The sequence below is a fragment of the Macrobrachium rosenbergii genome, chromosome 54, assembly GCF_040412425.1.
Source record: "Macrobrachium rosenbergii isolate ZJJX-2024 chromosome 54, ASM4041242v1, whole genome shotgun sequence".
Taxonomy (NCBI): Eukaryota; Metazoa; Arthropoda; class Malacostraca; order Decapoda; family Palaemonidae; genus Macrobrachium; species Macrobrachium rosenbergii.
This window is the reverse complement of record NC_089794.1, coordinates 21,250,103-21,275,986: the sequence shown is the minus strand read 5'-3', so window position 1 is coordinate 21,275,986 and position 25,884 is coordinate 21,250,103. Positions and strand designations below refer to the sequence as shown.

Genomic DNA, 25,884 nt, shown 5'->3' with positions numbered 1-25,884 from the left:
TACACCTGCTCTTACTGAACTGACTACTACCACCTGCTGTTGCTGCAGCTGGTATGAAGTCCAGGCTTTCAGCTATCAGTACTTGCCATCCTCTTCATAGAAAATGCCTCGGCAGAACTGTCTACAGCTACACCCTCAGAAGAGGGTACAGCATGGGCTAGGGGCAAGGAGTAGCAGCACAAGCTCTTTCCTTCCTCCTCCTCCTCCTCTTCACAGAGCTCTTCCTCACCCTCCTCCTTATCTACTTTGTCTTTCCTCAAGTAGAAGAAAGAGGAGGAGGTCCATGAAGGCTTGTAACATGCAGCAGTATTTGACCACTCACAGGTGATCCATCATCTGTTGTCCAAGCTGACAAGGGTCCCACTGAGCACAATTGGTACCCCATCTCAGTCTGCTGTCTTGAAATGGAACAGAATAGGGATTTTAGGCTAAACGCCAAGCACTGAAACCCAGTGGGTCATTCCGCATGCTCTGTCTTGGATACAAGGATTGCTCCCAGCTATTCCACCCATATTTTGCCAGGAACCATAGTTGAGCCAGTGCTGCCCAACTGCTTAATTGTGTGCATAATCTTTGGATCATGAGCATACAAGCAGTGGGTTCACATGCAACAGGTCTTCAATCCACTCAGCTTGTGGCGAGGAATTATTGACAAATTTTTACAAATTTAAAACAATACTGAATTAAAACTTCAGAACTAAAATTTCAAGACTACCCCATTAGACTTCTAAGTTTTAAAAGATATCATTAAGAACTGGACGGTTAAGAATGAGACTGGAGAGAGGGACAGTAGTCAATTAAGCGAGATATGCTCAAGTACATACAGGCTGGATCAGATTCCATCCAGAAGTGCCCAAGACAGGAAAGACAAAAAGTGATTCATTGGACATACAGTATATTCCAAAACAAGGACAACCTGATATACAAAATGTTAACAATATTGATTTTTAGACCAGCACAATATTATTATTACTACTACTATTACTACAGTCTCAAAATGTATATTCTTGCATACACAGAATTTTGCTGTAACTCTACTTCATTTTTTGTCTTTCATATAACTATTCCTGAAAATCCAATGACTACAAAAACCATATCTTTCTTTAGTGTTCATTTCATTCCATCAGTTCATTTGATTTCTTTCCATGTGAATATTTTCAAATATTTTCCCCATGAATATCTAGTTTCTTCAAATATCACCTGTCAATTTTGGCACCTATAAGAGAAACTCTTCAGGCCAGCCAAATTATACTAAAAATAATGAGACTAAGTGGTCAGGAGACACTACAATCCTGGTAAAACCTGTGACAAACGTTTAAAACATTTGGACATTTCATAACTTACACTTTTAAAATGAGAACAAATAATGTTGTTTCCTTTTATTCAAGCTATAATATTTGCATCTACATAACTTCTCTCCCAATATTATTAAAAAAACTATATATACTTCAAGCAGTACTTATCGTCTCCTGGCCTTCTTCAAAATATTATTTTTCCTCATAACTTGGGTTCTTAAATGTCGCCAGTACTGTTTTGTCTCAGGATCCATTTCCTCTAGGGGTGGTGGTTTACCTGAAAAAGAATTAATTTTTTTCTTAAGACATTAATGATGTTCAGACGATGTTCATTCAATCACCTGACGGATTTGTGAAAATTAGAGAAATCTGAAGAAGTTGGACAGATTCACAAAATAAGATCAATATGAACAGATGAGAAGCAAAAGGAAAACAAGTAATAAATGTGCCGAAGTTCCTTTGGTGCAAATAAGTTTTCTGTACAGCGTATATTACTATACGAGTTGCGGCCCATGAAATTTTCAGCCATGGCCCAGTGGTGGCCTGTCCTATAGCATTGCCAGATGCACAATCATAGCTAACTTTAACCTTAAATAAAAACTACTGAAGCTAAAGGGCTGCAATCTGGTATGTTGATGACTGGAGGGTGGATGATCAACACCCCAATTTGGAGCCCTCTAGCCTCAGGAGTTTTTAAGATCGGAGGGCAGACAGGAAACTAGTTCCATCTGCTGTGTACCACACAAAGGACACTGCAAGTGTCAGTGCAATGAAGGTACACTGCCAAAACCCCCCATCAGAATAACGATCACAGTAAAAATATTAACACAAAAACGATAGCTGTGTGAAAGTGATAAATTTCAGAATTAAAATAACATTGGAGATCTTTCATTAACTATTTTAGGAGTAACTGCACCCTGGATCACATCAGACAGGAACTCATGGTCGCAAGTCTTGTGAAAAATCTTGCCAATCTCACCCTCTCAGAATATTCATACAAAACAAACCATGATCAATCAATAAATGCCAGTAGCTACAAATCTTCCCTTGCTTCTATGGCATGATTATTATTATTATTATTATTATTGTTATTATAATTATTATTATATGGAACATATCTGATATCAAGAACATGAAACTAAAGTGGAATACATATTTCAATTTAATCAAAACCTACATGCAACTCACTGTCTATTATAAAATTTACATGATTAAGGGTAGGGTAAGAAATTAAGCAGAAAAACAATGAAATAAACTAAACTCCTAACAAACCTAAGTCATCCATACAATGAAACTTGGTTTAAATGAAAAGGACAATTATTTCCATACCAATCACTCAGAGTGCTGTGACCACGTTAAGGAACATTTCTGCTGCAGATGGTAGGTAGGTAGTTACCTAATTGTGGATGAACTGCCTCAAATGTAAGTCTCTAAAACAAGGACTTTCATCAGCATATGACCAGAACATATCTATGAAGGACAATGTAGTAAGATGCATATGAATATGAAACATGAGGCTGAAGTCTTCTTAATAAGATGTAACCCATGTAGAACAAAACAGAAAAGTCAAGTGCTGGGATGTATTAGGTCATTCAGCACTGCAGCTGAAATTGACAGTAAAAGGTTTGAAAGGTGTAACAGGAGGAAAACTTTGCAGTTGCGCTATGAATCAACTGTTAGGAGAGGGTGGAAAGTAAGATGGAAGAAAGCGAATATGAACAGAAGTGCAGTAAAAGGAATGAAAGGGGTTGCAGCTAGGGGCCCAAGATATGTTGCAAAGAACCTTAAGTAATGTCTATAGCACACAGTATGAGGTGCACTGACAGCACTAACCCCCCTACAAGGGGAACCCATGTACTCTAAAAAAAATTCTTAAAAAAAAAAAAGAAATTTAATATCTAAAACCCTACAGTTAGCAGCCTTTAATATACAATTCAATGTCACGGCAAAACCGGGAGACAAACTTACCTGTTCTTAACGACCAAAGCCACTCTGGATATTCGGAATCATCCTTCAATCTGATGTCTTCTGGGTTCTCTTTTATCGGATTTGAGCCACATACATAACCGACAAGTTTCTGGGGGTCTGTCTCAACTGGTAGTTTCTAAAAATCAAAATAAATATCACATAATTTCTTTGAAAAACTTTTATTATTACAAATAACAAAATAATATCACAGTAACCCAACTTCTTGATATTTCAGTGAGGTCTTCTCAAACAATATATCTTAAGTTATATCATGTAAAAGATATTTAGTTGAAATGACCAAGCTTTCACCAACTCAAAAGTTGTGAGTATAAAAAACATCATAATGTCTACTGCAACTAAGAATATAATGCGTCTTGAGAGAGATTTTCTTTGCAACTTCTGTTTGCACGACTTTCTGCCTATGACTGTCCTTTATTCCATTTGGTCTACTAGTCCAATATAACTGTCCAAGATCTCTGACTCAACTTCACTCATGTTTTCACCTTTCCATTAATGATAAATTTTTTGTATGACCACCATGAGATCCTAAACATATTACCCTTTCAAACAATCCATAACTATAAAACGACATTAAAAGGCTCTAAATGATAAAGCATAACTGAAAATCAGAGTAACAACACAATTATTGCAATGACTGCTGTTTTCCAATATAAGACAAGCTTCCTTCTCAAGAGCTTTATGATAATCCTGAAGTAGTCAAAAATCATATTCAAAATGTATATGTCACCTAAGAAAGTATTTGAAGGGCTTTGTACAAAATTACTTGCAAGAGGATTTAATACCTACAACATCACTACGGGTTTTTCAGTGAACAATGAATGTTTATATGTGAACAATATACAAATAATTATCATATGTCTGAGTGGTTTAATAACACCAGAGAGTTCTGAGTCTAGATTCCCCCAGGACTGGCCCAAAGGATGTACTGTGTTCATTAATATGAGGGAGCAAAGTAAATTTAAAGAAATTGGACAGCTGGGTAAGAAAAGGCCGAAAGGAATGGATTAAAATAAAAGATGGATGCAGCGCAGTCAACATAACTATACATATGTACTGTAATGTAAACAGAAAATGGGATCCATACAACATATCTATAATATACAGCAGACTCGCATCGCACTTACTTGTGCATTATCGTCCTGCATCATACACAATCAGGTCACGGCATTTCCATTTTATTGTTACACTTATACATACACAGCATTTATTAAACAGGTACATAAATTGCACATAATACAATACCAATGGGTGTCATGTGTTTGCTGATAGTGATCTCTTGATCATGAATACATACTGTAGATTCAAGAGGCTAGGCTACAATTAACAGAGTTCTTGAAAGACACATTTTGCTTGCTAAAGTGTCATCAATTTTTTGCTATAGTGTTTTAAATACACTTATTATAATAAAAACTGCATGAACAATTCTTATTTGAAACTTTCATAGGCTAGCCAGAGCTACAATGATTTTCCGGTGGCCTACAGGTAACATAACCTAAGTAAGCATAGTCACTATATTCCTTTTTTTCCCATTTCTAATACACTTGCAAGCTCCTTGGATGTAATAGTGTGAATGATCAAGGGGTTACTGTGCTTTGAAAATGAAATATCAATTTAACAGTTTTGCATAAGTTCTGTACAGTACTCCAAAATAAACAATGATAACAGTGCTATCAAGAGAAAGTGAAACCAGTATACCTTTCTGAACTAGTGTATTTCAATGACGATCTTAGTTCCAGGAATATAAGGGGCAGATTTAGTAAGAGACAATTATGGAATATGGTAATTCCAAAAAATATACCTGCACTGCAGTATACAGTAACAATAACTGATCTACATAACTGGCTGAAGTATCTGTACCCTTATTTACGGCTACTGGGTATTCTCAGGATATCACATACATTAGTTACTTTAAACCAGGTGGTGATTACATGCCCAAATTCTTTTAGCTTGGGCTCTGCCGCAGCCTCTGTACCCTGGCCTTCCAGACTTTGTTTTGAGCTCTCTCATTTGTGGGTGCAATCATCAATACTTGTGTCCATTAAAACTTTTAATTGTTATTTGTTTGTTTATGATTTCATTTGTCATTTGGTATTACATATACTCACTTTCCATTATATATGTTACGTTCACTCCTCATTCTTTGCTCTTTTTTCCCCCTCTCTTGTCACATAAGGCATTAAATTCTGTTTGGAGCTTCCTAAGCAAGTTTATAGATTTTTTATTTGTTCAACAGGAATGTATAATCATTATAAATACTATTAAATTCTTTAATAAAAAAAATATATAAGCACTTGTATTTGTAATAGAAGGATGTACTTACCACTTTTTCTAAGGCTGGTCCAAGTTTGCCTTTACCTTTCTTTGGGGCACCTGAAAAACACAAGAAACTTGTAATACGGGTATGGTACTGTGTAAAACAAGAAATATATATAAATAAAACAAGAAATATATATAAATAAGATTAATCAACAGAGATTATGCTTCATATATTAGCCAAATGCCATAACACAAAATGAATTACCTTGTCCCATTGATTACTGTCTCAAGTTTTTTTACTGAATCTACAGTACGACTGCTAAATAACCCTTGAATTTTTGGTTAGCTTATAACTCACTCACAAGGCATCCTAATCCAACATAAAGTCTGTTAGGCTGCTCTGGTGTGTCATCTTCGGTGTTTTTCAACTCATCATTGTTTTTGTTTAGTATTTTAAACATATCACAACAAAGTACAAGTATTCTACTCTAAAATAGCACAATGTTGAGTATCACAGCATGAACAGTAATTCTGAAAACAGTGGACAAAGTATATTTTGCTCATGAAAGATCTAACTCTACAGTTCACAAAGGCCTAATGACCTATAAGTTTAAAACCATAACCAAATGGGAGATACAGTATATCTTTAATGGCAAGATATTGCCAAAACTTCTGCAAGATGGAAGAACTCTGTCTTTGACTTGAAACAAACGAAGTACCAGTAACTGGCTTAATCTGGAACTGTCAGTAGCTAAACTATGTCAAGGTAAGCAGTGCCCGACAGTCTACCCAGGAAAATTGACAAGGCCTAGCCTACATGACAGTAGCCTACACAAAGCCTTTGCAGTATTGCACTTCCGTAATTACTTATGACAATTTGTGGCTAGAATAGTTCCATTCATGTTGCTCAAGATGGATGCCAAAGCCTGGCCAATACATGGGACATGATGGCTCAGTATACTGTACATGTTCTGTGTTATTGGCTCAGTGTAGGCTACATGTTCTGTGTTATTGGTTCAGTGTAGGCTACATGTTCTGTGTTATTGGCTCAGTGTAGGCTACATGTTCTGTGTTATCGGTTCAGTGTAGGCTACATGTTCTGTGTTATTGGCTCAGTGTAGGCTACATGTTCTGTGTTATCGGTTCAGTGTAGGCTACATGTTCTGCGTTATTGGCTCAGTGTACATGTTAACGTGTACAGTACAGGCTTATTGGCCTTGCAGATCACGTCTTTGTTATTTTTTTTTGTGAAGAAACTAAACATCGGCTAAGTCGTCAATTACTGTTGTTTTTATTGTTTATGATTCAAAATAGCAGTGTTGGGTAATACAAAATGCACTTTTCCATGGGGTGTCAAGTAGCCCGCGTAGCTTCGCCAGCCTCCCGAATCTAGCCCAGGTCTAACACTCACCCTTACACTTTCCTACCTGAAGGGTGAAAAAAACAAAAAAAAAAACTATTGGCAGCTTTAAATCTGCTCTGTAGGCCCTAATACCTTCCATTCTTCTCCAAATGAGACTTGGACCACCGACCTATCAACATTTAAGCTTACGGCGAGTTACCGGTGACGTAACCTTGGCTGACCTCAAACCTAATTAAATAATACGTTTTTAACTTACCCAGTGGCTTAGCATAATTCCTTTGCGAAATATACGAGCAGACTGGAAGGGCTGGGCGGCATGCTAGCGCTACAGAAGACCTTTGGACGAGAAAACTGAAAACTTTAGGTCCAGCCATTGCCGAACAGGCCATTGCGTTTGTTTACATCGGAAGTTCTACGGCAGAGAATGAGGACGTGAGTTATGGCATTTAGTTCGTAATTGTATTAAATGCCTCTTTTATCACTTGTCAGTAGATTTCTTATAAATAATTTAGATATTATTTTGAAACTGTAAATACCTGATTGCTTTACATAATGGAATGATCGTCGACAAATCTGGGATTCGTGTTTTTACCAAATATTCTACCGCTTGAAATGCGGTATAAATTCATGAGGCAGTGTATATTGTATACTGATTTTTTTTAGTTTCGTTTTCTATATTCTTTATAGAATTCCGTCTAGTAATTCAGTTTCATTCTAACACTTATTTGAAACAGCTGGATACGGGAAAATTTTCACTTGTACGCGAGTTCCCATTATCAGATTTTGGTTAGAAAATCATTACCCTAGTGCAGTAGAGTAAATTACTTTTAATACTTTTTTACCTTATAATTTCATTTGTAACTAAATGAATCGGTGGATAATATAGAACTCTCAAAAGATCAGTTTTGCAGATGATACGATACCCTTAAAATGTACCCACTTACGTATAGGTTAAAGAATTTGACTCTTTTCTGTATGATTCTGAAATAATGGTTAGTTTTGAGTAACGGTAATTAATAAGGCTTACAATAAAAAGATAGCGTTAAAATAGACATACGAACTTTGTAAATTAACCAAAAACTGTGCGCATATCGTAAATGAATTAGCAACAAAAGCCCGTGACTGATGATCAGGTAGTTTAAGAACGGCAACGAATTCAGTTACGTTTCTTACGCCTAAAACTTTTATATTCGATTTATCTTTTCTAACGAACATCTATTTGCATTTCGGGATTAAACCAGAGACCTCTGATTAAACCGAAGACCCCCAATTAAACCAGAGACCTTATAATATATCAAACTATAACTCGGCAACAAAACGTGCACGTCTTCACCTCGAGCGTTTCCATGGCAACGAGGTAAACAGCGTGGAGGGAAGACTGTTTACTAACTCTACTTTCCAGTGTTCTCCTATGCAAGGAGCTTGGTGGGTTGTGTTGTTCACTGTTTAACGATCTAGGGAAGAAATGGCGAGGAATTCTTACCATTCTCGCGTCAGGGTGGGAAACTGGTACGAGAACAGGCTCATGGAAGAGGTGAGTAGGATAATGAGTTAACTGTACATGTCTAGTCCCAGTTTTGTCTAGTGCTAAGTACACTTGAGTAGAGTACATTGACCCGCCCGTAAAGTACTTTATTATGCACGAGACATCAATATACTTAACGAAGTGGAGCTATGTAAGGGTTATTTTGGGGCGGGGGAAGGCTGTTACTTACAAGATTGCTCTGGAACATCACTGACTGTAATTACAAGACGATAAATTTGCATACGATTGTTGTATCGTAGATACGGACAGGCCTGCTGTTTACATTTCATTCAGAATGAAGTGTTACAATCTCAACATAACTTTATTTAATGATGTTTTTATTAGTATTGTTATTGTTTTAAAAAATAGGCCACAGTTATTCACCTGTGATATAATACAACGGTCGTAATTAAACATTACACAGCCAGTAATTATCGAGTCAGTGCCCAGCCTACATAGGCCTAGCCAAATATTTTTAAGTTTTACGAAAAGTAGACTCTGCTCCATAGTGGGAAAAAAATGCTGTTTTCCTAAGTTAGGTTATTTCTGACCTCTTGCAGTTATGAGAACCAGTCTGTGACTTTTTTCACCTGAATAGGCTAGGATAGGAAGTGATATTTGAAGGACCCAAAACTTTGACTGCAGCAGAAAACACTAGTGTTTATGTTACTGTCTTGAGTTAACGACTTAGGCCTATTACCGTCCATGGAACTCCCCTCACTTAATAACTGTCCTTTATAGGCCTACAGTTTCCAGCAACCCACGTCCGAACTTTTATATGGTAACCGGGTCCTTTCCTAGTGCATTCTTTAATAGGGATTCCAAGTATGTGAAAAGTGATATACTATTGATTGGCGTTAATTAATGTACTTCATAATATTCCTTAATTAGCAATGGCAAATTTCTTCTTGATTTCCTCGTAATAATTCAAGTTGCAGCTTAGGCATGTATTTTCTCACTCATAAACCTATGTTTTGTCTTCGAATGTTTTATTCCCCTCCCGTAGGGGAATAGTGACGTCAGTGCACCTCGTGCGGTGCACTGTACGCTTTACTTAAGGTTCTTTACAGCGTGCCTTCGGCCCCTAGCTGGAACCCCTTTCGTTTCCTTTACTGTACCTCCTCTCATATTCTCTGTCTTCCATCTTACTTTCCATCCTCTCCTAATAATTGATTCATAGTGTCAATTTCGTTTCAGCGCTGAATGACCTCATAGGTCTCAGTGCTTGGCCTTTGGCTTAAATTCTATATTCGGTTCAATACAATTCGAATGTTGTATTTGCAAGCAATTTCTTCTTAATGATGCTTTCATAACTGTAATATATAACTGGTTCTTGCTGGTTGTTGGAAAACTTGTTAATTCTGCTTTCATCAAAGGGTTTCGTATTCTAAATTACAATACTTGCATTGTATTATCTCACTATGAAAGGAATAAGATGGATATTATTTGCAGGCTCTGACGTTTTCTTGGAATAGGTAAAAAAGTTAAGTATATCTTAGTTTAACCAGACCACTGGGCTGATTAACAGCTCTCCTAGGACTGGCCCGAAGGATCTGATTTATTTTACGTGGCTAAGAACCAATTGGTTACCTAGCAACGGGACCTACAGCTTATTGTGGAATCCGAACCACATTATAGCGAGAAATGAATTTCTATCACCAGAAACAAATTTCCCTTGTTCTTCACTGGCCGGTCGGAGATTCGAACTCGCGACCATCAGAGTGGTAGCTGAGAACGGAACCCGCTCACCCAGCGAAGAACTTGGAATAGGTCAAATTGAGACTTGCGTCACTGGGTTCATTCAAGACTAAAAAGTCCAACAAGGCTAACTTGGCTAAATCTGCCCTAAAATGGAAAACTGCAGTATATGCAAAATTTTCGTAATTGAGATATGCCACCTATTGGGCTCGTGAAGTATTAATACACAAGTTCCTGCAGTTTCAGACTGATTCTTCAATGTTTTCGACGAAGATTTAGGGGGTCCCATTTGCAGTATCTGCAAAATCAGTAGTAAGGCAATCAAACATTCTTAAGGCAGAAATGTTGTTCTATGCTGATTTTTATCAGGGGAATGATGGATCTGTTTATCTGACTAAATTTACTTATTCAATTTCTTGAGCCCTTTTGAAAATTTATATATCGTCATCGTATCTTAGCCATGCGAAAGATGTTATATTTCTTGGGACAGTTACATAAATTCATATTTGTATCGTCCTCGTTTAACAGAAATTACTGTGTACGAAACACACAAGTTTGGTTAGTACTAAGTTTGATTAGTCCTTTCGAAAAATTTAAATATCGTCATCGTATCCTATATAGCCATGTGGCCGATTTACTGTTGTGGCGGCAAGTTACATAAGTTCATATTTGAATTGTTCCCAGTTAACAGAAATTGCTGTGTACGAAACACACAAGTCGGGTAGTACTATGTTGATTAGTATTAAGTTTGATTTATACTTAGAAGCTGTTTTTTTCTGTTTAGTGAATGATGTATAACCACGATGAAATTCATCTTTCATTTTGGATGCACTAGTTCTAAAGGAACGTTTGTAGTTGCTGGTTAAGCTGGCCTTATGCCAGCACGGGCTTTGAATAGATTTGTAACATGTAAGATCGTGATTTTTTTTAAATGTGATCCTTCAACAAACTTTTACGAGTGTTAGGAAACTGGTATTAACGAGTATATGTAAATTCAGGCTTAATATTTTTTATCATTGTAACTCCGTACTTGTGTCGTAATTGAACAATTGGGAAGTTAGTGTAAGCATTAGTGTGTCTTAATAACCAATGAGCCTACAGTTGTACTTGTTGCCGCTCATATTAACATTTTACGGGCTGCCAGAGGTATATTGACGCCCTTACTCACATTTTACCAGCTGACAGAGACCAAAGAGCCTGTGCTGGTATAAGGCCAGGCTAGGCCTACCCTAGGTGGCTGCGCAACTTCACAAGATCAGGTGACACTGCAAACAATGCAGTACAAGCAGTTCGACAGTTAAGTAGATGAAGACTGCCAGACGAACGACTACAGTTTTTTTTTTTGGGGGGGGGAGTGTGACCGAAGGCTTAATATAAATCTGGATATTGGCATTAATTTTTCAGTTTTAATAAAAACTGATATTTGTTGTTGAAGATGGATTTTGGCAAGTTTTATAAAGCTGTCTGGTTTATCATTTGTAAGTCAAGACATTTTGTCACATTATAAGTGAATTATAGATGATTTGGGTAGTTTCCAGAACGACGAGCCTCTCCAATGTTTAGTGTTACTTTGGGGGGAGGGGGTCCAGAGGGGCGAAGCCAACCCCGCCCCCCAGGCCAGGTCAGGGCACGGCGCTCTAAGAGAGGCTTGGAAGGTAAGGTCTAGGTCTGGTTAGATCAGGAAATGGCATTCTAGGAAATATTATTATTATTATTATTATTATTATTATTATTATTATTATTATTATTATTATTATTATTAAGTTCTTTACTAGAACATGGGCCTGCAGTGGAGTGATATCCACAATCGTGTAATTGTAATGCATTTCACATGTTTAGGTTAAAAGGACAAAACTTTACAGTATTATTTTGATGTGGACATTTGTATTGCATTACAAGTACAATTGTTGGGTATACTCCAAAGTTACAGACTCCCGTAGGGGGCTTAGTGCCCCCAGTGCCCCTCACATGGCACGCTGTAAGCATTACTTAAGGATCTTTGCAGCGTCCCTTCGGCCCCTAGCTGCAACCTCCTTCATTCCTTTTACTGTACCTCCGTTCATATTCTCTTTCTTCCATCTGACTTGCCACCCCCGCTAACAATTGTTTCAAAGTGCAACTGCGTTACAAACATTATAGACGAGCTTCGAGCAGTTTCCCATAATGCCATATGAATGAGTTGATTATAATTATCATCATTATCGCCTCCGTGAAATTTCCTACATTCATGTCTTTACTGTGCTTCATCTTTCACCAATCCTCACGCAGGTGTAGGTTTTCCAGCTCCTCGGGTGCCCACTTTAATTTAATAATAATATATTTAACCAGGTACCGAAAAATGTATTAGTTTAGTCAGCCAAGGAAAACGTTTTATTGCCATCATCAAAGAAAACGGGTCGTACAGTTAAATTTGATGGGAGACTACCGCAAAACATAAAATGCAGCCTTACATTCACATTTTTTTATTTTATTTACATATTTATTGATCGGACAACCATTACATCTCGAATATAAAGACAAATGATCTCAACAGTGATATTTTCAGACGAACATGATATTATTCACATAATATCTAACGAGCAGTAGTTATTTAGAAAGTCCTTTGCATTATTTGCCTTTTAAAGCTTAATAGATCTATGCACGAGGCCTGCTGGTTCTTCAGTACTCCTTAGGTATAGGGAGAGCAGAATTTAACCCCATGTACGTTGGTGCAAATTCCTTGAGGGAACAGATTGTTTTGTTTTATTGTTATTCCAGCTTGTTTGAGCTGCCATGTTTAAAAGTCGCCAGGATATTTCTTTGTTAATTCGTTTTTATTCGTTTTTTGTAAAAGAAAACTCTTGTGCCGACTGTGTCCGTCCGCACTTTATTCTGTCCGCACTTTTTCTGTCCGCCCTCAGATCTTAGAAACTACTGAGGCTAGAGAGCTGCAAATTGGTATGTAGATCATCCACCCTCCAATCATCAAACATACCAAATTGCAGCCCTCTAGCCTCAGTAGTTTTTATTTTATTTAATGTTAAATTTAGCCATAATCGTGCTTCTGACAGCGATATAGGTTAGTCCTCAACTGGCCGTGGTTAAAGTTTCACGGGCCGCGTCTCATACAGCATTATACCGAGACCACCGAAAGATAGATCTATTTTCGCTGGCCTTAATCATACGCTGTAGCAGCTGTACAGGAAACATGATTGCGGCGAAGAAAATTCAGTGCATTTTGTACTTGATTTTTTCTCATGCCCAAATAGGTTTGGTGGGTAGAGAGCTCGATCAGCATCTACAGTTCGCCCCACAAGGCGCACTGTAAGAGGTACCTTTCCACCGAGCTTTATGTGAAAGTACGATGTCCTTAGAAAATAGTAGTTTGGTAACTGTGTCGTTATAAATATTTGAGGTGGTAAAGAGATACAATTGAAATGTAGTATAAGAAAACCAAATGTTAATTTTTGAATATTCATTTATTATACATTAATCATATAAATCTCTTATACATTAAACAAAAAGATAATGAGAAATTGGGTACTTCAGAGCTGTGAGAAAAGCAGTTTTGTTGGCAACGAAAACACGTATAATTTCGTTTTTTTTTTTTCCACTAGTAATTAACCGGTGCCTTTGTCCAGCTAAGTTGGGATTAGTGACATTAATTAGCATTCTATTCATATATTTGACTCTTTAATAAATTATGCAAAGCTTTCATTTTATTTTACATTTCATAGATACGATTGAGCAACTTCGAAAATGGTTCAACTTAGCTGGTGCGATTCAGTGTGAGTTCGCTGTCTGTTGCTAACTAATTATTTCTGGGTTGTTTTTCCATAACGTTTATAGAGAATTATGTCATGTCTGTGTAGTTCTACCTTAAGTTAATCAATACAAACCATTCTAGCCTTAAAGATAATGGAATTTGTACGTGTTCGAGGCGCTTAAGTGCGCCAACAGACATTTAAAGTGAACGTGTTCTTGAAATTTTATGGTTTTATCATTTTTTTTAAGAGTTTGAAGTGGCACCGACTAATTCCTAAGAAGACAACCACAAACGAAAACACAAACAACTTTGCTACTTGGAGTTTTGAAATCATTGCTCTTACTCACTAAGACGTGAAACTGATAGGCCTAGAGAGACTAACAAAATGCAAGACAGAGGTCAGACTGGCCTACATAGGCCTAGTAGAGAGAAAACGCAAGACAAAGATTAAGAGTTTCGCTCGAGGCTCGTTGCCCATTTCTAGCCGTGATTTTTTGTCGAAAATTCCAGAATAACAGACTGTTTGGCTGTTAGACAGACACTTCTCATTGGTGGGGGTTTCTGGAGGAGTGGATGTTATGGTTGGAGTCCCTTGTCGGAACTTGAATTCCTTCAAGACTTGAGTAGGAGAGGAAGGAGCAGCATTCTGTTGAATTCCTTTGAGGCTTGAGAAGGAGAAGAGGAGGAGGTAGATAAACTTTGCTCTGGAGCATCTCCGCTTGTAACGGTGAAGGGCGACGATGAAGATTTCTAAGAAAGCAAAGTACAGTGATATATTGCGTTTCTTTGGCGGTGCAAGAGTAAATGGGATGGGGAGGACGGTTGGTCAGTGAATCGTGAGATTTAGTGTTCAAGCCCTATCATTCAATTATATCTGTACTCATTAGTTCAAAGGCAATAGGCGTATGTATATATATTTATATATATATTAACTCTTAAAAAAAAACTTCTGTACTTTTACAAGACCGTTTACTATTGTTCCACCAACTGCAAAATCGTCCGGGAAAGTCGTCCAAAACTATTCAGGAGTTGCCTCGGTCCGTCAGAAAAGTCTTTCTACTCTATAGCTGCTTCATATCTCCGCATAGATTTAAAAAGAAATATCTGTTGTCCCCATAAATATATAATCTAGCAACTCAGAAGAGTTAGGGAGAACTTTACACGACGATCACACACAAAACACATCGCTAGGAACATGAAGGCAAAAAAACATGTAAAAAAAAACTGCTTAGCTAATGTTGACAGTAGAAAGGTTCCTGTTCAGATAAGACTCTGATTTTTTTTTAGAACAGGGGGTTTTTTCTCATCTAGAAATCTAGAAACTAAACTAGAATATCTACGAATCTAATGAGCATTGCGTTGGCAAACTGGAAATAAGGTAATGTTTTGGTTTGAAGTCAGGTTAGATGTCCGTTAACTGAGGGTCTTGGCGGGACCCGGGAAGTTGATGGTGGTCGAGTACAGTCTTTTGCCGAAGTCGTCCTGGAACCTCGACAACAAAGACTCCTCGTCGTCCTCCTCGGACGAAGAAGAAGAAGAGGAGGAGGAGGAGGAACTGCTGTCTTCCCCATCTTCGTTCGATTCCTCCTCTTCATCATCATCATCTTCCTCATCGTCCTCTTCGCCTCCTTCATCGTCCTCATCTCCTTCTTCATCATCTTCTTCATTGCTTTCTTCTTCTTCGTCATCTTCCTCACTGCTGCTGCTGCTGCTGCTGTCCTCCTCTGATGAAGAGGAACTGTCTTCTTCCTCATCTGATTCTTCTTCTTCGTCTTCTTCCTCTGATTCTTCTTCCTCTTCCTCTGATTCTTCTTCCTCTTCCTCATCATCTTCCTCCTCCTCTTCCTCATCTTCTTCCTCTTCATCCTCATCTTCCTCTTCTTCTCCTTCTTCCTCCTCTTCACCTTCATCTCCATCACCACCCTCTTCTTCTTCCTCCCCCTCCCCTCCTTCCACAGCAGCACCTCCTCTGGTTATGAGAGGAGACGCCTTTGCAGCCACTGATGCTGAAGAGACCCCCAGATGCACAGCAGACTTCCCAATCATGTCAGCAATATTGGGATCAACCTTTGTGCTCGATTGCTTTGCCTTCCTTTCGTCAAACAACTTGAAGAACTCGGCTTTCGCCCTCTTGACGTCCTCCGTGTCCTCCGGCAGGTTGTTGCTGATGACCTTGAAGCCATCCGCACCTGAGACATAGTGCACCTCAACGCTCTTGCCGTTGGCATCAGTGTAGGAGTACTTTCCTATTGTCTGGCCCTTCCCATCAGAGGCCTGGAGGTGGGAGCGGCCGTCTGCGCCCACATCGTAGCCATAGACGTAGCGGCCGCCTCCAGGTCTCTCGAAGAAGTTGACGGTGTCCTCTGGGCTTTGCGCCCTGCTGCGTTGCTTAGCTAACTCGGTGTCCCATACTTTGTTGAGGTCGCCTTGGGCGGTTTGAGAGAGTCTGTCTAACCTTACGGCTGTCCTAGCCGATGAGCGTGAAGTCGCTCTTTGGGCCGTTTGACTGGGCCTGGCCTCGGCAGTGTAAAGGATACACGCCACTACTGCCAACACTACTGTCACCTGCAATGGATAGGGGAAAAAAATGTAAGAACAGACTGAAATAAAGTCAAGAAAAGTAGTTTAAAATTAATGAGAAATAGTGGATACTTTGCCATAAATTGCAACCTATCAACTTTCACTATTTGGCCAGTATTTGCACTGCACATCTGCAGCTTATTCTTTTTGGTAATCATATTAAAGTTGTTTTGCCATGAGTTGCTCAGTAAACTTGAGCAGAGCATGTGGAGCAATTTGAGATGGGTTAAAGGGAGGGTGTGGGTTGTGGAGCACTGCCATTCAAGGAGTAAGTTATACCCTAGGTTAGGTTAGGTTATGGTGTATTGTTATACCATAGGTTAGGATAAGGTGCAGTGTTGTGCTGTACCCTAGATTAAGTTAGGTTGCAGTGTTTTGCAGTACCCTAGGTTGAGTTAGGTTGTGGTGTATTGTTGCATCTTAGGTTAAGTTGCAGTGTATCACTGTAAGTTAGGTTTATATCTGTTGCTTTACCCTAGGTAGGGTCAGGTTGCTGTGTATCACTATGCAGTAAGTTAGGTTATGTTACGGTGTATTCCTAGAAATGTCATTTTTTGCTGTCTGTGGGTAATATTAAGGGGAGGTTTTATTACTAATTGCAAGCACTATGTTGTAATAATAGAATTTTTCAAAGTGCAGCCCAAAAGCTACTTAGAAAATAAAATGCTGGCAAAATGTTGAAAGCATAGTCTACCAGTTCATGTTGAAATCTACACTGCCATAGAATTAATATAAGATAATATTTGAAGTAATTTAAAACTAGATACTATGAAAAATGCCATAGCAAAATTAAACTGGTGTACTTTGGTTTTCATAGTTACTGTTCAAAGATATTTTACAAAAAAAATTAATAATAAAACAAGCAAGGGTGCCTTCTGCACATTCTGTTAAAGTCCATTGCGCCCCTGATGACCTAAGCAGTGAATTAATGTATCCGTTAGTTAGTTGACTGTGGTGGGTCACACCCAAGATCGAGGCGCCACCCAATGTAAAAGGAAAGGCGTGTAAATATATATATATATATATATGTATATGTATATTTGTATATATACATGTATATCAAACTTTATCACACAGTTGTTCTGTGCATAAATACAATTAATAACAGGATATCATTTAAATGGGATGGTATTTAGCAGAGATATTTATTCTGAAAAAGTCATAAATTTTCCAGGGCTAACTGTCCTCATTGTTTGGTATACGTAAATATATATATATATATATGTGTGTGTATGTGTGTGTGTGTGTGTGCAATATAATATAATGTACGTGACTTACTCTTATGCCTCTCATTCGCAAATGTGAAACATACCCACAGACAATGAAGTGGGCCACCTCTGACCATTAGGTGGTTCCCGATAAGCGATTAAAGCACCGCGCCGCTGGGCATATGGCACGACCCCGCCGCCCTTTAGCTTAGTGACCAAAAACAGACGCGGACGGATATTATGGCCGATGGTATACCCAAGGACGGGGTATATACGACCTTGGCATTTGGGAACATTGGTTTTTCCATTAGCTGAATATAATTACACGTTTTAGTTTGCTTACAATTTTTTTTGTAATGTGTTTACTTTGTGGATTAAATTTGTCTTTTTTGTGTTTTTTTGTTTTTTTTGTTTTCGTTGTTTGATGAGTTTCTTGGTAATTGTTGTTTTTGTATCATTGTGATGGGGTTTGGTTTTTATTCGTGTGTTAATGAAATTGGTGTTATATATATATATATATATATATATATATATATATATATATATATATATATATATATATATATATATATAATTTATATTATATATATATGTATATGTATATATATTAGCTATATGTATATATTTATATATTATTGTGTGTAACAGCAGTAGCTGTGTGTAAAAAGTCCATTATATTTAAATTAACCTTTATTCAGCCTGAGGTCAGCATCTCTCACTACTGGCCGTTGTTTTAATTATGCAAAATGGAGGGACCTTGTCCGAACTCAGTAAAAATAATAATAATAATTATTATTATTATTATTATTATTATTATTATTATTATTATTATTATTATTATTATTATTATTGTCGTCTGGAGTGCGATCACCGTAGAGTTTTTCAGAGTTTTGATTTCGTAAAATAATCTTGCCCTCACTTTAATATTAATAAGACTTATGTGCCTTAGTTTAAAAATGGTTACAATTGATTATTGTGTATTAACTCAAGCAGTAATTTTTGTTCACTACGAAGGAGAGGTCATGTTCTTGTCATTAGTACGTACTTGACCAGGCGAGAGAGTGAGAGAGAGAATTTTACTTTACTGCAAAAGAAAGCTAATATTCCCGTCAGTAGTGCAATAAAAGAAATACCATTTATAGGAGAGAGAGAGAGGAGAGAGAGAGAGAGAGAGAGAGAGAGAGAGAGAGACTCAACCCCACCCCACCCGGCAGCAAAGCTTAATCCCTCTCCGAGGAAAGCTGTGGCAGCACCCTATCTCTCTCTCAGTTTGACCTTGAGTTGCCACTTAGTGTTTTGCGCTCAATTATGCCATGCCACGCCAGACCACTTTTCCTTTCCGCCCCCAGAGCTCGCTAGGTTGGGCACAGGGGCACGCCCTGTGAGCATATACCCTGTTGTTTCCTACACGCTTGCGCTCTCTCTCTCTCTCTCTCTCTCTCTCTCTCTCTCTCTCTCTCTGGGGCGCGCGCGGTGCGTAGTATTGCCGTCTTGTGGTGCAAAGGAAATGATAAGATTCCATCTGGTTAGATATTAATTTTTCTTACGTTCTTGTACTCATTAATAACTTTGATTAGATTACTTATTTTTTATTGTTTTATTTAATGAGAAAATGCACAAATTATATATATATATATATATATATATATATATATATATATATATATATATATATTTAATGAAATGTTTTTGTTTATGTTATAAAACAGTAACTTAATTATAATGATTGTTATTATTCTTTATGTTATATCACCAATTCTCTCGTTCATAAGGCCGCACGCGACGTGACGCGAAACGGTTTGTTTCGTTAGCAGCGCGTTCAAGAGGTTGTTTCCGGGGCCAAGTACTGTAAGTGTTTATTGCGATGTATATCTTTCACGGTGTGATGTGATAATGTAATTGCGCATATTAAAATGTAAGTAGCTCGCTCTCGTTGTTTATGTGTGGGAGTTCTCTCTCTCTCTCTCTCTCGTAACTCTGTTTGTAGAGCGTGCAATAGCTCACAGTGATCTACTATTAGGGTGAAATCATTCGTGATATTAACTGTGTGTTTTAGATTTCAGTAAAGTAATAATAATAATAATAATAATAATAATAATAATAATAATAATAATAATAATAATCCATGCCTAGTAAACACTATTAGTCTAGGTGTCTGTAATATCTGGTTTATAATCATGATTTAAATATATCAGCATGCTCTTGTTAACAGTCATAATGATGAATTACAATCTTATAATACTAGAATAATAATGATATCTCATCAGAACATCAGCCGTCGGAAAATGAATATTCGTGAATAACTAAACAACATGTCTGCACGCTAAGGTGTATAATATCGAATAGTCCTATTTATGGATAAGTGCGCGCCAGAAGTGACAGTCGCGTGTGCTACCGTAACCTAGAATCACAAAGCTGCATAATTGAGGCCCCAGTTGATGTATTTTTATGATTTAAGAGGAAATACAGAAGTCAGGAGGATAATTAGTTCGTTCACCACCTGAAATTGCCCCAGATTCACCACCGTTTATAAAGATCGCCTCGATTACACCATTTCGTCGAGCGCAGGTTGAGGTCAGGGAATCAATGAGGCTTCGGCCAAGTGAAAGGATAGGATTTATTGGCTCTGGGTGGTTTCTCATACGGTAAAGTTTTTTTTTCAGTTTTTTTTTTATTTAATCATATTTTGCCACTTTTTGTTTTAGGCGAAGAAACCCAATGAGTTTCACTTGTTTTTTTGTTTTGTGATATGCTCGTCTGAGACTAGAGCATGGCGTACGTGCAACAGTGGCTGTTAGGCCGATATTGAGGACACCTAGATCTCCGAAATCCTGTAGGAGCTGGGTCCTAGTCTTTTTTTCCACTAAGTCCCATTCATTTCTTTGTCCAAGGTGAAATAAACAGGAAATAGTGGCTAAAAGGCAACTAGATCGATGCTGAGAGGACTGTGGGGTTAGGTTCGTAGCAGGTTTGATAAGCTGCCATTTCCGGAAATAGGGAAGCTGTTCTTTGTTCGCGTAATGATTCAAGTTGTCGCCTAACTGGAACTAATTACAGGGTGCCCTGTGCTACAGAAAGTAGCATCCTTGCGGCTTCCATCTCGCAGGATAGGCCAGGAAGAGGGTCCTCCAAGAAAAATATAGGTGAAGAACACCTTCACCCGCCGTCGGTCTATAAAAACTAGCGCCGTCTCGTCCACACCTTGTCTCTAGGAGAATGTGACTTTACTTGCTTTCGCTGGTTAGGATTCGAGGTTCTTGGTCTTTATCTTTTTAGTTTTTTGCTTTTTTTCATCGTTACCTGCTTTTTCAACCTCCTTGGCCCACATAGATAACCAACAGTTTGGTCTAATCCGTCATAACTTAAGCTCGGTCTAATATATTGTCATCAATACCTCGGTCTAATCAAATTTATGGTGGCTCCAGTATACATGGTTAACTGTCGCATATATTTTAACATATATGCTGTTACTTTACAGGCGGTAAACGCGATTACCTTCTGAGTTACTTAGCTTGTAAACATATTTACATTCTGAAGTGTAGATCGGAGTTTACGGAAGTGAGCGAAAATGGACTAAATCCTTGAACGCAACAGTCGCTCGAACGGGTCAGGCTAATTCGTCCATGATGTAAGCAGCTTAATTTTTTATTATTTTTCCTCTCACTTTTACTAGTTGGCCGTATAATCCAATATAATCCAGATATCCAGATTCATTTTTGTCGAGTCAATCTGCTGCATTATATTCGACTTAAGAACACTTTCATTATCATCATTACTCCGGTTCGTGTTTAAGCCATGACAACAGTGTTGCCACTCGCGGTGTCCGTTAATTTCGAATGACTGTGTTTGTGCATTTCCTTAACAAAAATATAGGTTTAAAAAAACGAATAATTCTTCAAGTTAATTAACATGGCATCGCTTGTGACCTAGATCGATAGAGGTTTTGTTTTTTTCTCGAAATTGAAGGAAAAAGTTGCATTGTCAGATATAAAAAACTATTTTTTTATATAGTGCGCAGTCATTGAGCGAGTTGAATTTGGTACGGGTACTTTAAAAAATAAAAAAAAATAAATAAATAAAAGTGAGTTGAATTGGTACAAGTACATAAAAAAACTAATAAAAGTGAGAGTTTGAGGTTTGAAGATTGGTTTAATTATTTAAGTTAAGGATTAGCTTTTTTGTTTATTATTATTAATATGAAATTATGATATCTAGTAATGATTTAAATCATACATACGCACATACATACTAGTTGTATATACGCATGTATTCAGATGTGAACTTTAGGAATTATTTCAAGGTTTTTCTGGCCTCCTCCCCCTCCCCCTCCCCCCAGCCTATTTCACACCCCTCCCTCATCCCTCCCCCCCCACCTCCGGCATCCGCGTACTGTGACCTCCTCCTTCGGTAGGAGTGTGAAGGGCGTGACATTCAAAGGTGACGTCACAGTATTGCTGAAACAAAACATTTCGCGTGTAGCTAACCGACGAATTTATACCACGTGGTGGTGCGCATTTGAAAAAATTCTCTCTCTCTCTCTCTCTCTCTCTCTCTCTCTCTCTCTCTCTCTCTCTCTCTCTCGGAGATAGAGAAGAGAACTTGCAGAAAATAGAACGTGGTGAAAGCATTCTGAAAATGTTTACGAAAGAAACTTGAAAGTAATTGTTAATGAAAGCAAGGTTTTGCGGGTAAATAGAAACCAGAAAGATGGAGCAATAAATGTTAATAAGAGAATGGAAGCAGTTGCTTTGTACTGGTATATGAGAGTATGTTTAAACTGTATCAGATGATGGCGGGATGAGAAAAGAGGTGAGTAACGGATAGGTAAGGCAAGGGAGAGATAGAAAGAAGCGTCAAAAAGGATTAGGAAGAGACATGGAGCACCTACAGAAGCCAAGGTGGGTTATGGAGGGACTGTTCGACCAACTCTCCTTTATGGAAGTGAAATGTGGATTTTGAATGCGAATGAAAGAAAAGTTTGAACTCTTTTGATGAAATGTTTATCTATAGTTGTAAGAGGAATTGAAAGGGTGAGATATGTGGAGATATACAGAAAGTAGCATTAAAAAAATTGTTGCAGACGAAAGGATGGATGAGAATGATCTGAGAAGGCTTTGTCATGTGGTGAGATCAGAGGATGATAGGATGGCGAAAGGAGTGTATAATTCAGGAGTGTAAGAAGGAGATGTAGGTCTACAAATGTTGGATAATAGAAGAACCAGAATGAATGCAAGATAAAGGTGGATAGTACAGTAGGCCTATTATCCCCTTGCCGTTTCCTTCAAGTGTCTTAAGGCCTGGGCTATTTAAACGCCCCGTCCAATTGGTACTTGCTCCTAGAAAGTGCATGCAAGATTGAGTGATTGGCACAGTAGGCCTATAAGCCGAACACTAACTTCCCGTTTCCTTTAAGTGTCGTCGGACCTGGGCTGTTTAAATACATTACTACGCCCTTCCAGTTAGTCTCCGCTTCCAGGGATATCATAAGATTTATAATCACTCCTCTGAGCGATGAATCAAGTCGAGATTATAAAACAGGACGCTGAAGAAGTTCCTCTTTTTCTCCTGACATTTTGGGGATGAGCGAGGTCTCCGTAGGTCACTTGTTCTTTGGGATGTGGGACTAGAGAGGAGGATTTTGACATACTTTCTGAACTCGAAATTCAGGTTTGGGTCAGTGGCTCAATCAGAGAGAGAGAGAGAGATTGCATTTAAATTAATATGACATTCACTTGCGATCGCATGAAAAAAGTGAGAATTGATTTCAAACAGCCGCAGATACATGGACAAATCTATCTGTATTATGCGTTACACATACATTAAAGAGCCTTCGCGCGCACACCCGCATACTAAAATATACGGCCTAATTAAACACTCCCACGCGGTCAGGAGGTGGATAAAGAATGTGTCAGGTAAGAGTAAAAATGTATACATCCTAATTAAAGAGGTTCAGCTAATAGGGATTTTTTTACCCGCAACGCATAATTTTTGAAAAAGGATACACTGCAGGAGAGAGAGAGAGAGAGAGAGAGAGAGATAACAGTTCAGTAAATTTTACACTGCACGAGAGAGAGAGAGAGAGAGAGAGAGAGAGAGAGAGAGAGAGAGAGAGAGAGAGAGAGAGCAGTTCAGTAAATTTTAAACTGAGCAGCCAAACATAGTACCAGTCAGCTCCTAGACTCAGTCCCATTTACACATTTTATTTTAATTCTCTGTGATAGTTTTAAGGTCTAAGAGAGAGAGAGAGAGAGAGAGAGAGAGAGAGAGAGAGAGAGAGAGCAGTTCAGTAAATTCACAGGTCTACGAGAGAGAGAGAGAGAGAGAGAGAGAGAGAGAGAGTCCAGTAAATTCACCGATCAGCCATACATGGTCTCACAGTCAGCTCCTAGACTGTTAGTCCCATTCATACATTTTATTTTCATTCTCGGCGATAGTTTCAAGGTCTCTCTGGCGATAACACAACTTAAATGGTTACCTCGACGTTATCAACTGCCGGTTTGTTATCTCCTTCATCATCATTCAGTAGCCTTCCGCTCCTATTTCGTCCAGAAGTCAAAGTTCAGATGTGAAAGACGAAGTACCAGCTAGTTCTCTGACGCGCACAGTGGCGCTTAAATGGACTGTTGGTGCTATTTATTGCCTCTTAAGTGACGAAAATGTTATCGTTGACTAAATTTAGGTGGACTGGTGGTATTGTTCTCAGTACCTGTGAATACTGTTGACGTTTTCAATGGCTATATTCGTCTTGCGTTGCGTCTTATCTTGGTTATAATCTGAACGCCATAATTTTCTGAAATCTCATTGTTATATTATGTGTAGATTTAATTCCTCACACGCAGCAGTAAATGTATAATGTAATAAGGTAAACTATTTAACATTTTCTTTTAATTTATGCAGTTGAATTCGAATGAATCGTGATTATTTCTTAATGGTCATACCAATCAGACAACCAGGCTTAGCCTACTACATAACGCACAGTTGACTGTAAAAGCAAATTATCAATTTTAGCCAAATATAGACTCATATTGGGGTTATGGTCAAGTATGTCAATATTTTTTTTCTCGAAGGAGTTATAACCAAAGCTTTCACTTAGTTAGATAGGTCTATAAAATTAAATGCAATGTTATAAAGAAAGATTTAGGTTAAATGATGATTGTGGTACTAACTTGCGTGTGGATGTCAACACGAGAAGTTGCCACTATCTTTTAATTAGAGGAGGCAAGCGTACAATCTCTCTCTCTCTCTCTCTCTCTCTCTCTCTCTCTCTCTCTCTCTCTCTCTCTCTAAGCAGAGAATGTTTATTCTCTGATTGCCATTGTACGATGATAATGTTTTTTTTTACAGCCCGGTAGAGATGTCTAATGGGGAAATTAAAAATGTTTCAACAGGCGTAAGAAAAATGGTGCTCTCTCTCTCTCTCTCTCTCTCTCTCTCTCTCTCTCTCTCTCTCTCTCTCTCTCTCTCTCTCTCTCTCTCAGACGTTTCGAAACTTGACATGGAAACTTTAATTCATTCTTTGGCTTTTGCATGCAATTAGGAAGAGAGAGAGCGAGAGAGAGAGAGAGAGAGAGAGAGAGAGAGCCTGGTAGCTCTTGCGAAAGTTAATGACACCTTATTCGCGGCTGAGTGAGAATTTTACCTTTAAATAAAAAAAATAGAAACTCATTTGAAGACACAGGTGTGTTTTAAAGACACGAGTTAATGATACAAGAGAATAAAATTCGCTTTAATGAGAAAGTTTTATATATATCTTCACAAATGAAGTTAATTAACGAAGTCGAAACACTTTTGTTAGAGGAGTTGCCTTGACGATAAATAAAGCGTGATAATGAATTGGAAGTAAAATAGAAATTGAATAAATATGAAAGGTAAAATAGTTATATATATATATATATATATATATATATATATATATATATATATATATATATATATATATATATATATATATTAGAGAGAGAGAGAGAAGAGATTACTCACAGAATAGTTGTGTTTGAATGGGCTGTTGAGCCAACTCTCCTTTATGGAAGTGAATTGTGGATGAAAGAGAACTTTTTGGAAGTGAATTATGGATGGAAGAGAAGTGGATGAGGCTGTTGAAATGAACTATTTTTCCAACTAATTGATACATATGTATATATATATGTGTGTGTGTGTATGTATGTATGTATATACAGTATAAATATATACAGTACATATAAAGTATCTATTCTGTAACCATAAAC

General features: G+C 37.9%; 3 protein-coding genes across 4 annotated transcripts in view; 1 reads left to right on the top strand and 2 right to left on the bottom strand.

The window, feature by feature from the left end:
- Positions 1-1,367: 1,367 nt before the first annotated feature.
- mRpL54 (mitochondrial ribosomal protein L54) lies at positions 1,368-7,472 on the bottom strand. Of its 2 annotated transcripts, none has more exons than XM_067097624.1 (4): positions 7,160-7,472; positions 5,605-5,654; positions 3,264-3,399; positions 1,368-1,572 (listed from the first exon to the last, which is right to left on the bottom strand). In XM_067097624.1, the coding sequence occupies exons 1-4, from the start codon at positions 7,290-7,292 to the stop codon at positions 1,460-1,462; spliced, it is 432 nt and encodes a 143-aa protein (XP_066953725.1). In that variant the 5' UTR covers positions 7,293-7,472; the 3' UTR covers positions 1,368-1,459. The 2 variants fall into 2 exon arrangements, with proteins under 2 accessions (XP_066953725.1, XP_066953726.1); XM_067097625.1 differs by lacking the exon at positions 7,160-7,472 and adding an exon at positions 7,036-7,094.
- A 761-nt stretch (positions 7,473-8,233) lies between these two features.
- The window catches only part of LOC136834842 (cilia- and flagella-associated protein 161), a 128,326-nt gene continuing 110,675 nt past the window's right edge, over positions 8,234-25,884 (top strand). Inside the window, 1 exon segment of the mRNA XM_067097623.1 lies at positions 8,234-8,437. Within this exon segment, the coding sequence (XP_066953724.1) occupies positions 8,369-8,437 (69 nt within the window). The 5' untranslated portion in view covers positions 8,234-8,368.
- LOC136834840 (uncharacterized) overlaps positions 13,566-25,884 on the bottom strand; it is a 15,678-nt gene continuing 3,359 nt past the window's right edge. Inside the window, exon 2 of the mRNA XM_067097618.1 lies at positions 13,566-16,436. Coding sequence (XP_066953719.1) covers positions 15,285-16,436 — 1,152 coding nt within the window. The 3' untranslated portion in view covers positions 13,566-15,284. The remainder of the gene's footprint in view (positions 16,437-25,884) is intronic.